Source organism: Chrysochloris asiatica, unplaced genomic scaffold, assembly GCF_000296735.1.
Source record: "Chrysochloris asiatica unplaced genomic scaffold, ChrAsi1.0 scaffold00168, whole genome shotgun sequence".
NCBI lineage: Eukaryota > Metazoa > Chordata > Mammalia > Afrosoricida > Chrysochloridae > Chrysochloris > Chrysochloris asiatica.
Window position 1 is genome coordinate 2,577,450 of NW_006408686.1, and position 12,125 is coordinate 2,589,574.

At 47.6% G+C, this 12,125-nt stretch overlaps 1 protein-coding gene across 1 annotated transcript in view; it reads left to right on the forward strand.

Moving 5' to 3' along the window:
• The window catches only part of CADM4 (cell adhesion molecule 4), an 11,407-nt gene extending 9,228 nt beyond the window's left edge, over positions 1-2,179 (forward strand). The window contains exons 8-9 of the mRNA XM_006871501.1: positions 448-576; positions 1,110-2,179. Of these exons, the coding sequence (XP_006871563.1) occupies positions 448-576; positions 1,110-1,219 (239 nt within the window). The 3' untranslated portion in view covers positions 1,220-2,179. The remainder of the gene's footprint in view (positions 1-447; positions 577-1,109) is intronic.
• The last annotated feature ends 9,946 nt before the right edge of the window (positions 2,180-12,125 follow it).

A 12,125-nucleotide genomic window follows, 5' to 3' on the forward strand; every position in this document is an offset into this window, starting at 1 on the left:
AATAAGGCTGGTGCAGGACTGAGCAGTGCCCCATGCTGTGGTACAGGGTCTCTGGGAGTCCAAGTCAGCAGGATGGCACCTAATAACAACACCATGAGTCAGGAGTTTTGGAAGTGGTTGCCCCTAGGCCAGCATTTTAAATAACTGGAGCCTTGTAGATAAGGTGGGAAGGAAACTGACCCTAAGGCTCCGTTGGAGATGAAACAGTAAAAAAGGCTAGTGTAGCTTCCAGGGGGCGGGTTCTAGCTAAAGAAATGGAGCTTAGCAGTGTACAAATCAATAAGCCATCAATCCCTTGAGAACCTCTGCAGTGGGGGCCACAAGGTGGCAGTGATGTTTGAAGGATGGGACATGGCTAAGTGTGGTGTACAGAATGGGTTAGGAGTTTGGCAGCGTGGGACCATCCTCTGATGGATGACCTGGTCCTGCACCCTATCCCTCTGACAGACCCTGGTGCGGTGGTAGAGGCTCAGACGTCGGTGCCCTATGCCATTGTGGGCGGCATCCTGGCACTTCTGGTGTTTCTGATCATTTGTGTACTGGTGGGCATGGTCTGGTGCTCAGTACGGCAGAAGGGTGAGTGCGGGGCTTGGGTGCAGCGAGGGTTGCGGTTGGTTGTGGGATCCTGAAAGGGGCGGGTCTAGAGTCCAGGACTTGTGTAGAGCTTGGATATGAATGAGGGAGGCCTGGATCTAAGATTGGGAACTAAGAGGGACCTGAAGCCAAGATCCCCAAAGGGGCAAAGGGGAGGGGCTTCCAGCCAAGGCCTCTAAAAGGAGTGAAACGTAAGAATTTGAATTAAGGGAATAGCTTGAATAAAACAATTTCTCTTTTTCTGGGTTCACTGGGCACAGAGCATGGGGGTAGCACCAAGAGAAGGGATAAGGGTGGCTATTTTCCTAAAACTTTTTGAAATCTGCCTAATTCTATTTATACCTCTTTCTGTGCCACTGTTTTGCTCTTCCCTGAACTTGACTCCTATGTGTTTTGTTTCTTCCTCCTCCTCCTCCTCATTCACTGTCTTCCCTGTCTGTCTCTCGCTTTCCATACATCTCCGTCCCCCTTGTGGGTCTGTGGTGATGATCCTCTGGGGCTCTGTTGCCTGGCAGGCTCCTATCTGACCCACGAAGCTAGTGGCTTGGATGAACAGGGTGAAGCAAGAGAAGCCTTCCTCAATGGCAGCGACGGACACAAGAGGAAAGAAGAATTCTTCATCTGACCCCACCTACACGCCAGGCTCGGGGCCCCCGCACTGCCAGCTGCAACGAACCAGCAAAGACATTTGCCAGAGTCTGGGATGGTGGGCTTCTCCCTCCACCACTAACACCTCAGACACTTGGGCAGGATTGGGGGTGTTGGATGCCTGGGTCTTTTCCAGGACCAAAAGTGAGGGCCCAAGAGGTCTGGGTCTCCTAGGGGGTAGGGGACCAAAGGTCCAGACCCCTCGCCACCAAGTCCAGGGAGGGCAGTAGGGATTGGGTTGGGGGACGAGAACCAGGGAAAGACCACAGTTTCCACCCCCTCCCGCCTCCCGGAGGCTGCAGAACCAGGTCTTGTGGGGAGGGGTCAGATTCTGGGAAGGGTGGGGTGGGCAGGGAAGGGGAACAAAGATTTATTTGGGGGTCTTGGACCCCATGCCAGCCATTGTGAGAGCTTCACAGAGCTCTGGGCACCTCTTTGCAAAGCCATGTTTGCACGGTGGGGGGAGGGGCGGGGGGAGGGCGTGGAACAGGGATTCTGTGTCTTTGTGTCATAACTTCGATGGGGGGCGGTGAGGGAGACAGGCCCAACCCTTTTCTCCAATCCCTCTGCCCCAGGTCCCTGGGCTTCCCTGCCATCCACCTCCTCCACCCCCCCCATCTGTCCTACCCATATTTGTCTCTCTGTCTACCCACTCCTAAGGGGGCCTTCCCCATCTCTCCTCCAGGCCTCCCAGGGAGGGGGAAAGGAGTTTGGGGGGGAGGCGCATTGGTCTCTGGTTTTATATATAATATATTAAAAAAAAAAATCAAAAATCTGTATGAAAATATCAGATTGAGGCCCCCCCCTCCCCATTCCTGGCTTTTGCCCTCTTTTTCTTGTTAAAAAAAAAAACACAACAAAAACACGTTTTATACGGGAGGGGAACGGGGAGGGGGTTTGGCAATTCCACTAACCACCATTAAACCGAGGAGAGAACACATGTCTCGAGTGGCTATGTGTCTGTCCCCTCTGCCCAGGGCTACACTACTTTGGGGGAACTGGGTGGGGGAAGGGGGCTGTCCCACAGTTTTGGGCAGATCCTATGGGATAGGAGAGGGTCCTGAACTCACCAAGGCCGTCTCCACCCTCCCAAGAAACCTGGTGTTTTGCTTGGCCACTCCTTGCCCTGTCCAGCTCCCTTTGGCCTAGACCCTTATCGCAGCTTCCTTCACGCCTGTCATCTGCCTCAGTCAGTTACATCTCACCCTGCCTCTACCCTGTTTAAAACTCTTCCCTGCCTCCCAGCCCTTGGGGATCAATTCAAACCTGCTCAGTCTGGTGTTCCTGGCCCTCCATTTCTCTAAGGATTCGCATTTTTTATTCTAAAATACCCGTTGTTAAGTACCATCAAGTCAGTTCCAATTCATAGTGACCCTGTGTAGGATTTCCAAGAAGTGGCTGGTGAGCTCGAACAGCCTACCTTAAGATTCAAACAGACCTTGCGATCCAGTGCTTATCCTACGGCGCCACACCAGGACTTTGTTTTAAAATATATTGCATTCTTACTGCATGCAAGGTGCTGCTCAAATTTCTGGAGAGCTCATGGTGAACAAAACAGGCAAACGTTTAGGTATTATGTGGCTGCCCCTAACTGTACTATTAGAGGGGCAAGGTGGGCAAACCCCAACTTTACCACTAAAGTAAAGATCAGCCTAGATCCACGTGCCATGTGGAAGGAGACCCAGGCTTGGCCTTCCCACATCTCTATTCCTAGTTACCAGCCACTAATGTGCTACTTCATCTCTCACCTTTAAACTATCCCTGGCTACCTGGGGCTGAGTCATAGGGTACCAGCTGAGCTGAAGAGTCTGCACAACGTCCTGCCCTTCAGATAGCCGGCCCTTTTCTTTACCTAGGTCACAAACAGAAGGACAGGGTCCTTCCTCAGCTAGCCCTGCAGGCTTTGTCATCAGCCACCCAAAGCTGGCTCCTCATGAGTTAGGACTGTCCTTACGCTGAACCCAAGTCTCATTGTCCCTCTGGGCTCTTTAAGTAACCGCTCATAAAATGCATGGAACTAATGATCCGTATTTAAGCCCAAATCAAGGGGGTCCTGGTGTGACGCTGTAGGATAAGCACTGGACTGCTTACTGCAAGGTTGGTGGTTCAAGCCCACCAGCTACTTCTTGGAAACCCTATATAGGGTTGCTATGAGTCAGTACCTACTTGATGCATTTAGCAACAAACTTGAACCAAACTCAACTGCCACTGATTCTGACTCTTAATGACCCTATGTAGGGTTTCTGAAACTAAATCGTTATGAGAAAAGACAGTCTCATCTTTTCATCCACAGAGTGGCTGATGGGTTTGAACTGCTGGTACAGGGGCCCAATGCCTAACCCACAGCCCCATCATAACTGTTTTAACCTACACTTCTTAGTGTTGGGTGCAATCCAGTCAGTGCCTACTTATGGAACCTTGTGCATAACAAGAAGGCACTGCTGAGCCATCCTCAAAGTTGTTAATGTTTGAGCCCACTGTTGCTGCCACTGTATTGATCTGCCTTGTTGGGGGTCTTCCTCGTTTTCTCAGAATCTCTACCAAGCATGATATCCTTTTTTAGGGCCTGGAAAGTGTGTGAGATGATGCCTTACCATCCCCACTTGTAAGGGGCATTCTGGCTGTACTTCCTCCAAAACAGACTATTTTGTTCTGGCAGTTCATAATCATTTCAGTACTCTTTGCCAACGCTGTAATTTAAGTGCATCCATTTTTCTCCAGTCTTCCTTTTATTATAACCAGAAAGGATACATGGGAGAGGTTCATCAGGTAAGTTTGAGAGGGTCCTCTCTATATAACCTCCATTGACTCCAGGGATGTACCACCATCTCTGGAATATGGATTTTGCCACCAAATCCAGGATGCCCCTAAAAGAGGGAGCGTGCAGACCTTTGTTGTTAAAGTGTTGGCAAGTTGGTTCCGACTCATAATGACCCTTTATCGGGTTTCTGAGCAGTTGATGGGTTTGAACTGCCAACCTTGTGATTTGCAGTCCAGTGCTAATCCTACAGCACCACACCAGGTCCCTTAAAGTCATTGGGACCTCCATGTATAGACTGGTGTTTTCATGCATAGTTAGGAATGGGCCAATCAATGAATATTCATCAATCAGTGAATACTACGTCACTGACTGTAGCTAGGCCTTTTCCTTCCTGAGACTTGTTGCCAGCCTGGCGCCTGTTTCCCACTTACTACCACTCCTCTAGTAGCATAGTAGTTACGAGTCAGGATGCTAACCTCAAGGTCAGCAGTTCGAAACTACCAGCTGCTCCACAGGAGAAAGATGAGGCATTCTGCGCCCATAAAGATTTACAGCCTGAGCTGCATAACCACCACCACATCTCTTATTTATACATGTTGAAGTCTTGTCTGGAGTCTTTGGTGTGGCAATGTAGGATAAGCACTGGACTGCTAACCACAAGGTCGGCAGTTCAAACCCACCAGCCACTCCTTGTAAATCCTATACAGGATCACTAAGTTGGAATGACTCCATGGCATGTAACAACAACCACAAGGTCAGAGGTTCAAACCCACCAGCGGTTCCTCAGAAACTCTATACAGGGCATTGGAATTGAATTGAATCTGCAATTAACAAGTGTTGCCTGGCTGTTTTAGAAGAACAAAGATCACCTTAATTGCTTGGTTTATTTTCAGAAACCAGAGACAAAAGGTCTGAGTCAAGTTCTTTGTCCCAAACTGAGGCTAAAACAGTTTAGCAGGAATCTGAAACTTGATCTTCTCCTAGGCTCTGGGAACCCCAAGTGACAAGGGTGATTCCTTGATTACCCTGTTGATCTTGAAGCTGTCATGAAGAAAGCTAAGGAAGCTGGAAAACTTCATTTCAGATGGCAATGATAAATGCAGGGAAAGAGGTTGAGGGGCAAGATTTCGTTTCAGTTTGTTATTTCGGAGAACTTCAGACATACAGAAGTAAACAGAACAATAAAGTTCCATGCACCCATGACCCCAGCTTAACAATTCATTAAGTCATGGCTGCTCTTTCGTGTTCCATCCATTTCAGTGTTAACCTAAAGCAAATCTGGAGGGGAAAACTCAGACAGACATCTGTACCAAGTTATGAATGGTGAGCACAAGGAGCTGGTTAAGTGCTGTTGAGTAGGTTCCGACTTCTAGTGACCCTGGTATAGGGTTTCCAAAGAGAGGTTGATGGGTTTGAACCACCAACCTTATGGTTAGTAGTCCAGTGCTTATCCTACAGCCCCACACCAGGATTTCAGGGCAGCTATAAGGAACTCTGGTAGCATAGTGGTTACGAATTGGGCTGCTAACCTCAAGGTTGACAGTTCGAAACTACCAGCGGTTCCACGGGAGAAAGATGAGGCGTTCTGCTCCCGTAAAGATTTACAGCCTCGGAAACAGGGTCACTATGAGTCGGAACTGACTCCACAGTACTTAACAACATTTTCTGGCAGCGGGAACAGCAAGAACAAAGGCCTGTGGGAGTGAAGACATTGTGTTTGAAGCCAATTGGAATGAGACCGGAGTGGAGTGGATCACTAAAGAAATGGAAGTCAGAAAGCTAAGCTTGACCAGACTAAGGAAAGTGAAGCCCTTGGGTTAAGAATGTCCTGATTCACAGACAAAGTGGATAAGGGATCACTAGTACCTGCCCTTTACTGTTCTGTACATCTGGACTCCCTTTTAAAGAACTAAACCAACCCTACTCACAAATTCATCACTTTCACTTACTGCACGTGCAGCTTTTAAATCATTGAAAACACTTCAAGCCTTTCCTTGCACTGAAGTAAGGGCTAAATAAGAACCATATGCACCTGGTCCAATTTACCTACAAATTCTTAAAAGCACACTCAGGGCCGGATCTCGTTAGACACTGAAGGGATGCCTGTACAACTGTTCATAATAAGGAACATATGCACTACTTTTTGACGCTCTGTGAAAAAACTGGGCGGCTTCAGAGGTTACTTTGCGGGTGGAAGGAGAACTCTGTCTGCTGTTTCACTCGGATCACCTTGCTGTTGACACTGCGTTGAAAGTGTGTAATTGTATTTAGCTTAAATTTTCTTCGTATTGACCCTGGTAACCACGCCTCCAAAGTGTAAATCCGACGCAACTTCTGGCGATTTTTCAAAGAAAAGGAAAATGATCACAATTGAAAATAAAGTGGAACTAATGAAATTACCGGGAAGAGGTGAAAACGCCATCAGTCATTGGAAAAGCGTCAAGCTACAGTCGGTCAACAATAGGAACAATTTAAAAACAATTTTCGGAACAATTTTCAAGTGAGAATAATGGAGCACGTGAAAGGCTCTGCTCTGAGGAATACTGCAGTTATTATTAAGCAACGCAGTGGTTTGATTATTGAAATGGAAAGGCTATTGGTAATTTGGCTAAATGATCAAAATCAGCGTCATATGCCTATTAGCCTTACTTTAGTCCAAGGAAAAGCCGGAAGTCTTTTCAATGATTTAAAAGCTGCCCGTGCAGCAAGTGAAGAGGACTGTGCTGAAGAATTTGTTGCGAGTTGGTTCAACCGTTTCAAATCGAGGGCAAATTTACATAATATTAAAAGTGCAGGGTGCAGCGGGGAGGACCAATCAATGGGAGGGCTGGTTCAGAAAGTGGTTTTCCTGAAATGTTGAAAAACGTTGAGAGGTTATTTGCCAGATCCCAAACCTGATATAGACGAGATGAAACCATTTACAGAAGCAGATCAGAACTTAATATATCTACAGAATCGAAAACGTTTTGACGAAAGATTTAGGTGAAGCCTTTTGGTTCATCGAAACAGGGATGGCAAAGTTACAGGGGCAAAATCCTTATGCAGAGAGGTTCACCGAGTGTATCATTCATTCAGTTACTGAGGGCCTCAACTGCTACAAGGCCATTGATGATGAGAAAAACTCTTGTACAAACCTCCTTTGATGCCTATTTCAAGAAATTGACCCTAGTAGTAAAACCCCCTTCTCCAACACCAGGTCCATCCTTTCCAATATCATCTTCACAGTAGCCATCTCCTGCATCATCCAAGATATCAGTGGAGCGAGAGTAAGTGATAACCTTTAATCATGATTTTTTTTCCTATTTAAACTTTTACTGTTTCTTTAATGATTTTTTTTGTAATACCGTACACCTCTACACACAAAGATTCTGTCTCTTCAGTATAATACTGCATGCAGTTACTTTTATTATTATTGTATTATTATGTACCATGGTGTGGTGCTGTAGGATGAGCACTATACTGGAACCAAAAGATCGGCAGTTCAAACCCACCAGCCGCTCTTGGAAGCCCTATGAGTTGGAACTGACTCAACAGCAGGAAACAATGAACAATATTAGTAGGTAGCAGTGGGTGGGTTACTTGTTGGGCAGCTAACTGGAAGGTCAGCAGTTCAAATCTACCAGTGGCTCCTCTGGAGAAAGATGAGGCTTTCTGCTTCTGTGAAGATATATAGTCTTGAGCTCTGGTAGTGTAGTGGTTACGAATCAGGCTGCTAACCATAAGGTCAGCGGTTCAAAACTACCAGCTGCTCCACGGGAGAAAGATGAGGCTTTCTACTCCCGTAAAGATTTACACCCTCGGAAACCCTGTACAGGGTCCTCGCTATGGGTTGGAACCGACTTGATGGCACTTAACAACAACTACTTTATTATTATGTTTAAGTGTATTTCTAAGTGTTTTCTATGATTGGTGGTGGTGGTGTGTTGTGGAGTGGGCTCCAACTCACAGTGACCCTGCATAGGGTTTCCCAGGCTGTCAATCTTTATGGGAACAGAAAGCCTCATTTTTCTCTAGAGGAACTGCTGGTCGTTTTGAACTGCTGACCTTGAGTTTAGCAGCCTGACTTGTAACCACTACGCTACCAGAGCTTTTTCAGTGCATAGAAAGGTAAAATATATACTCTTACCAAGACAAACATCTGACTGTTGTTGTTGTTATGTGCTGTGGAGTCGGTTCCGACTCATAGCAACCCTGTACAGGGTTTCTGAGGCTGTAAATCTTTACGGGAGCAGAAAGCCTCATCTTTCTCCAGTGGAATGGCTGGTAGTTTTGAACTGCTAAGCTTGCAGTTTGCAGCCTGATTCGTAACCACTACCAGAGCTCCTTAACATCTGACTAACTCATGCTAAATATGAATTGTATGTACCTGTTTTGACTTAGCTAAAATTGAACTAACATTAGAACTGATTTCATTCATAACCCTGGGACTGCCACAAGAGTCATGATAAGAAATTTGGATTTTTGCTGAGTGGGGATGCCACTGGAGAATTCTAAGCTGGGCTGCGACAAAATAATTTATTGCTGGAAGTCTGGAATGCTGCAAGAGCTTCTTGTACTCTCAACATAAAGTCTGGCTGTAAAAGCCTTAGTCCCCGGTGTGAACTATTAATGGTGTGAACTATTAATGCAACTCAGAAGAAGGGCCCCGCAATCTATTTCTGAAAGGTTCCAGCCATGAAAACCCTTTGGATCAGAGTTCTACTCAGACACACACGAGTCACCATGAGTCAAAGTCAACTTGACAGCAACTGATTTGGTTGGTAGGATCCTTTCCTCTTGCCCACTCTGTGTTCTGGGAATACTAAACAGCTTTCCCTTCCTCAAACCATGCAGTTTTTGCTTCTGGCTATTCCTTCTGCCTGAAAGACTCCCATTATGTTGTTAAGTGCTGTAGAGTTGTTTCCGACTCTTAGCAACCCGTATATGGTTTCCAAGGAAGAGCTAGTGGGTTTGAACTGCCAACCTTGTGGTTCACAGTCCAGTGCTGATTCTACAGAGCTACACCAGGAGTCCTAGTCTTTTTTTTTTTTTTTTTTAATTGTGAATTATATGGTAGTTTACATGGCATCTCTGTTTCTCTGGGTAGCGTCCCGCTCTCGGCTCTTCTCCGTGGATGGTCCCAGAGACCTCCGCTCCTAGCCTGTAGAATTAATCACTCCCTTCCTTGTTACAAAACGTCTACCTTTGCATTTCCAACCCTCATAATCCGTCCTGATAAGCATTATTCACTACAGTATCACGAGTTACCCAACTGTATCTCCTTTCATCAGCTCCGCCCAGACAGATTGAATAGTACCCACTGGAGATTCTGCCTTCCTCCATGCTCCCTAGCACTAGTTTCCCTCTTGAAAGCTTGTAAGCCAGTCACTTCTTGCCTTTGTAGTCCCCCCTCCCCATTTGAGTTTCCAATGTCCAAGTTGCCCATCTCCATACACTCTGTGTGTGGCGGTGTGTGAATGTTTCTTGCTGTGAGGATTTGTTCCCTCTTTTGAATTGCTGCTCCATAGGTATAGGTCAAGTTCATCAGATTGTATCAGCTCACTCTTTTTTTTTTTCCCCCTCTTCTTTCTTCTCCTGGTTGAGCTCCGATCATCCAGTCAGGAGTCCTAGTCTTAAACATCAGTGCCTCCTAGAAGCTTTTCCTAAACCTAAGGCTGGGACAAGAGCCTCCTCAGGGCTCCCAGGATCTCTTTTACTTCACCCAAGAGCTGACCACTGTCTGATCTTTGGCACCAAGAGGAGAAGGGCCTGGTATGTGTTTGCTCACTGCAGAAAACCATGGTACAGGGCCTGAGACCTAAAACTACAACATTTAATATTGTTTGCGGGGGTGTGGGTTGAGGTGGTAAGGGCCTTGGCCTTTGTGAACCCTCTCTATCTGCAAACCAATGGATGCCCAGCTAAGATGATCATTCTCTGTGCTAGTCCGCAGTTCCTGTGCGCAGGCGCTGTTGCTCAGACGCCCCCCTCCCCCCCACTCCCCATGCTAATCACTGCGCTCTGGAGTACCCGCTTCTCCCGGAAATATGCAAATCACCCTTTCCAGCGCGGGAGGCCTGCCATTGTCCCCCGCTAGGATTATGTAAATGAGAAAGCCTCCGGTCCAGGATCCAAACCCCATTGACAAGCCCCCATCCAATCCCATTTTTATAAGGCGCGTTCCTGCTCCGCACACGCACGCGCTTGCCCTGCAGCTTTTCGCTCGACCCGCGGACTGTACCAAGAGAACTATGCCAGTGAGGGGCGAAGCATGGCAGCCCCTCAGCGGGCCTCTCCGATAATAAGACACGGGTAGCCCCTCTTCTTGCTGGACGACAGGACTGGTCCATTTCGTCGCGCAAGCGCCCTAGGCCCTTCACGCCCCCTCGTGCTTCCTCCTAACTCACTTGCAGCGCAGGCGCAGAGCCCGGGCGTGCTGCCGCTACCGCGGAGTCGGAGCTGGGGCCACCAGCGCCGGTGAGTGTCCGGGGCAGGGGTGCGCAGAGCATGCCGGGAAGCGGGCATTATGGCCCCTTTGCATGATGGGAGTGACGGCTCCCGTCACCGTGGAGTGGAGTTCGCAGTGTACTTGGGCGATGGTGACTCGAGGGTGAGACCCAGGCTCCCTCTACTCCCTCATCGCGGCTCCTTGCCGCCCTGGGGCATCCTGGGAAAACGGGACTCCCAGCCCTGTATAGGATTGTAGAGTCTGTCTGCTAGTCGTTATCGGCCTGGTGCATTCTGGGAAGGCTTATCATAATTCCTTGTGGGAATTTTTGTAACACATCCTAGGCTGGAAGCTTGTAGTGCTCCCATTGAGGGTACTGTGGAAGGAGATCATTATGGGCCCGGAGGCGTCTTGGGAAGAATTGCTCCTGGGCATTTTGGGAACTGGTCCTTAATTGTCTTGTAGATTAGGGTTTCCTCTGACTTCTTGGTCTAAATTGTAGAAATGAATGCCTATTGTGTTCGCGGAAGGCATTTGTTTGTGAGTCTAGATTCTGGCTTTATTTATGACCATCTAAGATCGTGAGTCCTGGTGTGGCACTGGACTGCTAACCGCAAGGTTGGCGGTTCAAACCCACCATCTGCTTCTCGAAAACCCTGTATTAAGTGCCAACAATTCGGTTTCGACTCATAGCGACCCTGTATAGGGTTTCTCAGGAGTGGCTGGTAAATTTGAACCTCCAACTTTGCTGTTCAAACCGACCTTGTGGTCCAGTGCTTATCCTACAGCGCCACACCAGGAGTCCTGGAAACCCTATACCAAGTCGCTATGAGTTGGAACCTTTTAACACTCGACAGCACTTAACAAGATTTTAAAGGAATCTTGGCGTGACCTGTAAGATAAGTACTTGATTACTAACCACAAGTTTGGTGGTTCAAATCCATCAACCGCTTCTCTGAAACCCTATAGAGAGTGGCCCTGAGTCTAACCGACTCCACGGCACTTAAAAACAATATTCATAAGAGCCAGTCTGCACCATTGGTGTGACATATTCTGAAAGGGATCTTCTGTGATATGGGCTGGGGGGGGGCGTATGCTAAACTGATGGATGTTGCTCCCTGGTAACCTCATGTGAAGGCCTGATTTCCCTGGTGTACACACCAGCCAGATAAAGGACACCCAGTTAAATTAGAAATGTACAACACATTATCTCTAAAAATGATGCCCCACATATGAATTGGTTGCTCATCTGAATTTCCAGTTTAACTGGGTCCAACCTGTTTTTATTTGCTTAATCTGGCAACCCTATTGTGAAGTGAAGTGAACCGGTGGCCGTAGAATGGATTGGAACTAGTAGAAACCTTATAGAACAGAGGAGAACTGCTTCTCTAGGGATTCCAAGGCTAAATCTTGTATGGACGTAGACTGCCCCCTCTTTCTCCCGAGGAGTGGCTGGTGAGTTCAAATCGCTGACCTTGTGGTTAACAGCCGAGCGTGCTTAACCACTGTGCCACCAGTGTTTGGGAGTAAAGTTGTTAAGTTCCAACCCATGGTGACTTTTTGTAGGCCTTCCAAGGAAAGCCTGGTGGGTTTGAACCACACATCTTGAGATTCAAACTGACTCGCTGCCCAGTGCTTTTGCCCAAATTCCATGGTGCCTGAGAAGTCTCCTGTCCTGAAAAGCCCAGGTCCTGG